This window comes from Oryctolagus cuniculus, chromosome 10 (assembly GCF_051225735.1).
Source record: "Oryctolagus cuniculus isolate XC-2025 breed Fujian yellow rabbit chromosome 10, ASM5122573v1, whole genome shotgun sequence".
Taxonomy (NCBI): domain Eukaryota; kingdom Metazoa; phylum Chordata; class Mammalia; order Lagomorpha; family Leporidae; genus Oryctolagus; species Oryctolagus cuniculus.
In genome coordinates this window covers 103552693-103557630 of record NC_142876.1, presented here as the reverse complement: position 1 = coordinate 103557630, position 4938 = coordinate 103552693, and the positions used below count along the sequence as shown (strand labels likewise).

The 4938-nt window shown below is 57.2% G+C and overlaps 1 protein-coding gene across 4 annotated transcripts; it reads left to right on the top strand.

Annotated features, from left to right (window-relative positions):
• Positions 1 to 856: 856 nt before the first annotated feature.
• CCRL2 (C-C motif chemokine receptor like 2) lies at positions 857 to 2897 on the top strand. Of its 4 annotated transcripts, none has more exons than XM_008260519.5 (2): positions 857 to 1110; positions 1768 to 2897. In XM_008260519.5, the coding sequence occupies exon 2, from the start codon at positions 1780 to 1782 to the stop codon at positions 2842 to 2844; it is 1065 nt and encodes a 354-aa protein (XP_008258741.3). In that variant the 5' UTR covers positions 857 to 1110; positions 1768 to 1779; the 3' UTR covers positions 2845 to 2897. The 4 variants fall into 4 exon arrangements, with proteins under 4 accessions (XP_008258741.3, XP_051707637.3, XP_008258740.3 ...); XM_051851677.3 differs by lacking the exon at positions 857 to 1110 and adding an exon at positions 1111 to 1239; XM_008260518.5 differs by lacking the exon at positions 857 to 1110 and adding an exon at positions 1282 to 1325.
• Positions 2898 to 4938: the final 2041 nt, after the last annotated feature.

Genomic DNA, 4938 nt, shown 5'->3' with positions numbered 1-4938 from the left:
AAAGCTACTTCAAACACTTTGGCACAAAACGGATGTGACTTAACCAGTGATGTAAATGCCAAGCCCATGGAGAAGCCGGTCCGCACACTAGGTCAAGTTCAGCTACAAAGAGCCGTTGACCTGAGAGGAGTGCATCCAGAACTTTCCAGTTCTTCCAAGTTCCTCTTCCCCTCCACCCTGCTTGCAAACCACACCCACCTTCTGCTGTCCCCTTGCCCACTAGTTCTGTTTTCCTTTCTCTCTAGCCTGCTATCTGCCCCCAACCCCGGCCCCAGGTTGGGGTGCAACGCGTCTTCCTTCCCTGCCTGGCTTGGTGTCGCCTGGGTCACCACCCCGGGATTCTCCCCGTCTGAGCTCCCCTCCCAGAGCGGGCTCAGCTCCCCCCAAGCGTCCCAGCTCCTGGATGTTTGCAAAACTGCTTGTGTTCCTCAGTATCTCAACATCTTCCACTCCCTGGCATGGGTCCCCGTCTCTGCCCCGTCCCCAGCCCAAGGGCCGTCATGCCATGGCTTCAGTGGTCCCAAAATCCTCACTGGAGACCCCACCCCTTGGCCAGAACACACGGTGCCTGTCAGAAATGACCGTGAACCCACGCCCACGCTGCGCCCCATGGGGTTCACAGCAGGTGCTCGCCTCTGGCAGTGACTGACTGCCCTTGAGGGCCAGGACCCCAGGTCTGCACTTGTGCTGACCTTGGGCATCTTCCCGGCCGCATCAGAAGTGCGACTCGGCGGCCCCTTGACATCACTGCCCTGCTATCGCTGGGAACAGAGGGACTCGGCTCGCTTATCTCCGGCAGCCGACAGGACAGCTGACTGGGGCCACTGAGAAATCAAAGGGGGGGGGGTGCAGGGCAGGGGGAGGAGAAAGCAACTTCCCCATTGCTCGCAGAGGCTGCCGAGGGACTGCAGAGGGCTGAACAGCTCGGAACTCTGTTGACCTCAGCTGGTCTGTGAGTCTGTGACGATTGGGCAGAGCCACTAGGGGAGTGGGCAGTGGTTTCTCTCACTCCTCGGGGCCAGGAGCAGCCTGCCCAAGAAGGAAGCTGGCTTTCCCCGGGCCCAAACATTCTCACGGCTGCGCCCTGCCCCCCAGGAACGTGGTCAGGGGGTAAGTCATCACCGACCCTCACCAGCTGTGCCCGTGTGGACGCCTGGTGCGGTTTCACTTTTGCAAGCGCTTGTTTAGATGCTTGGAGAGGAAAATAGCCTGTCACACACAGGAAGCTGTCGCAAGGGGGTGAGCACGCCTTTTAATCACGTAGCAGTTGTGACCTATGCCAGTGCCTTGAACTTGAGCCGCATTGCTTGTTTCTCCTGGGTGGGGTGAGTTCTCTGGCACGCTGTCGTCAAGTGGACAAGTCCTTCTGGGAAGCCAGCGTCGCACCTGCTGTCACTGCCACTGTACCTGGCACCCTGAGTACCAGGTGGTGAATGAGTGGACGGAGTACCAGGGGTCTTCAAAAAGTTCATGGAAAATGTGGATTATGAAAAAAAGTTGTGTGTGGATTTCAAAATTTCCTGAACTGAAACAAAACCTACTTTCCATGAGCTTTTTGGAGTTTCTCCCAGGGCAGCTGCTCTGGGCAAGGGGGCGTGTGTCCGAGGGGCGTGTATTGCCTGTCTTCTGAGAGACAGACGTGGTCAGGAGAAAATGAAGTGACAGGAAGGGGATGGGGTGGCCACACGGGTGCCGGTCCTGTTTGTCGTTCCTTCTGGGACGACACAGCTGTGGGAAGGTGAAAGTCAGCTCTCGCTTCTTCCCCAGGGCGGCTGAGAGATGGAGAACGGCACGGCGGCCCCGGAGGAGGACTACGACGTCCTCATAGACGGCGACCTGGAGAGCAGCGAGACGCCGCGATGCGAGGCGGACGCTGCCTCGGTCCTCTCGGCCCAGCTGGTGCGGCTGCTCTGCTCCGCCGTGTTCACGCTCGGCCTCCTGGACAACGTCCTGTTCGTGCTCGTCCTGGTCAAATACAAAGGCCTCAAACAGCCGGGGAGCACCTGTTTTCTGAACTTGGCACTTTCGAACCTGTGTTTCTCACTCAGCCTGCTGTTCTGGGCCGTGACAGCCCCGGCCGAGGACCACGCCACGTGCAGGGCGTTCGCCGCACTCTACTCCGTGGGCCTCTGCGGGGAGGCGTGCTTCAGTGCCCTTCTGACTGTGCAAAGCTACCTGGCGTCATCCCACAGGCCATGCGGTTCCTCAGCCACCAGGAAGAGGCCGCACAGCATCATGACCAGCGTCCTGGTCTGGATGGTCATCGTCATCGCAGTCACCTTGCCTGAATCCATCTTCTACAAACCTCCGACCGACGGCCAGCAACCCAAATGCTCCTTCAGCAGGCCTCACCTCCTGCCCGTGGAAGACACATTCTGGCAGCGCTTTCTGGCTCTCAGGACGAACGTCCTGGTGCTCGGGCTGCCGCTGTGTGTGCTGGTTTTCTGCTTTGTGCACATGAGAATAGCACTGAGGCACAGGGCTGGGGGCGACCGGCTTTTCCAGCTGGCTTGTGCCGTCTCGCTCTTCTTCCTGCTGATGTGGGCGCCCTACAACATCGCGCTCTTCCTGGCCGCCTTCAAGGACAACCTCTCCCTGCACGGCTGCCAGCACACGTCCCACCTGCACACAAGTGTGCAGGTCACCAAACTCCTGGCCACTGCCCACTGCTGCGTCGCCCCTCTCCTCTGGGTGCTCCTTGATGAGCCCTTGCGGAACACCCTCAGCCGCCGGTTCCCTGCGTGCCACTGCTCCCCACGCCGCCCCAGCTCCCCACGCCGCCCCAGCCAGGGGTCTGCACGAGCTTCGCCGGAGGAAGACCGTGACCTCTCCACTCACTTGTGAACTGGCTGCCATCAAGGGCAGGACAAATAAACACGGCTGTCTGTCTCTTTGCACGTTCTGTGTGAGTTCTGTGCACGCGTGTATAGGTGGGATAAATGGGACGCAGCGTGGTGAGTGAGCACGGACTGGGCACTGACTCTGTCCCAGATACTTTGCTAGCATGTGAGCTCCTGCTCATCTCACGATTTATCCACAGTGTGGCTGAGCTTAGTCCCATTTCTCTGACGAGGACACTGAGGCTCAGAAATTTGCCTCAGTGCACATCCATAGACAGCCACAGGACTGGGGCTGGCGTTGTAGCTCAACGGGTTAAGCCACCACTTGCAATGCTGGCAGCCCGGATCCAAGTGCTGGCCCAAGTCTCAGCTGCTCTGCTTCCTGTCCGTCTCCTGCTACTGTGCCTGGGAAAGCAGCAGATGATAGTGCAAGAACTCTGGGCTCTGCCACCTGTGTGAGAGACCAAGATGTAGCTCCTGGCTCGGCCCACATCTAGCTGCTGCAGGCATGTAGGGAGTGAACCAGGGAATGGAAGCACACGCACTCTCTCCCCCTTTTAAATAAATCCTTTTGAGAAATGAAAAGGAAAAAGAAAGCAGCAGGACTGAGATGCAAACCCAGCCATTGATTGCTCTAGAACTTGAGCTGTGTCCAGCTCACCAAATTTCCAAAAATAAGGCAACCAAATACACAAAATAAATAATGTGCTTTTAAAACCAATTTGACCACATTACAGATTAGAAGCAACCCATGTCTAACAAGTACTTTTTAGGCACACTGTTTTTAAAAAATACTTTTTAATTTTATCTGTGAGACAGAGAGAAGCAGAGAGGCAGAGCTCCGATCCTCTGGGTCACCTCCCAAATGCCCACGACAGCTGGGATTGGACAAGGCCAAAGCCAGGAGCCAGGAACTCAAAACGGGCCTCCCATGTGGGTGGCAGGGACTCAGCTACGTGAGCCACCACCCGGTGCCGCCCAGAGGCATCAGCAGGAAGCTGGAGTCGGGAGCCAGAGCAGGGACTGAGACCCAGGCACGCCAGCACGGATGCAGGCCTCAGCTGCGGGGCCAAACGCCCGCCCTTGAGTCGCACGCTCTTCAGGTCGCTGGAGGAACTGGCTAGCTGGAGGCCATGGCGAAGCGGAGGTTACGTGACTCGGCCCGAGGGACCCCGTCTCTAAGTTCTCTCAGCCGCTCTCCGCACCCAAGGTCCCCCCAACTTGTGAGTCTGCCAAGGTGTCTAGTATTTCCTTTGACCTTATCATGAAAGCCAAGGAATCTTGGGAAATTTAACAATAGTAAATGTAAAACTATGTTTACAAGTGTCTAACAAAATGAATGCATTGTTATTTTTTAATTAATTTTCATGTATTTGAAAAGCAGAGAGAGAGAGAGAAAGAGCACTCATTAATGGTTCACTCCCCAAATGCTTGAAATGCCCAGGGCTGGGGCTGGGCCAGAACTGGGAGCCAGGAACTCAATCCAGGTCTCCCGCACGGGTGGCAGGAGCCCAGTTACTCGAACCCTCACTGCTCCCTCCCAAAACCTGCATTAGCAGCAACTGGAGCCAGAGCCAGGTCTGAACTCCAACATGGGATGCGTGTGTCTTCGTCAGTGTCAGCCTCTACGGTAAAGGCCTGTCTGGGTTTTCTCTTGAGCCGTGCACACACCTCTAGCTCACCAGCCCACGATCACATAGCCATGTCCCACTTCCTATCAGTACAGCTCAGACCCCCACCTGCCACCTGCCTAGGAGACTAGCTGTTCCCACGGGGCTACCTCCCCTGGGATTAAGGGTGGCACATTCCTGAGCCTCAAACTGGCCTCCTGTCTCTGGCATTTACTCTGGCTTTCAATAGTCTCTTGGTAACCTCAACCCCGGTCCCTGAGCCTCAAAGCCACCCCTGCCTGGCTGCCATGAGACAGTCACTGCTCACGGCTGAGCCCTACAGACCCAGGGCCTGGGCTGCCCTGCTGCTTCCGGATGGTCCCGCGCCTTCCTTGCACCACACCAGAACACAGGCTCAGCACTGTGGCTTATGGAGCTGAGCTCCTAACCAGCTCACCTGCTCCTGCCACTCCCCAGGGCCCCAGCCC

Excerpts from the sequence above, each read along its gene's own strand:
- CCRL2 (XM_008260519.5), top strand. The coding sequence starts at position 1,780 with ATGGAGAACGGCACGGCGGCCCCGGAGGAGGACTACGACGTCCTCATA.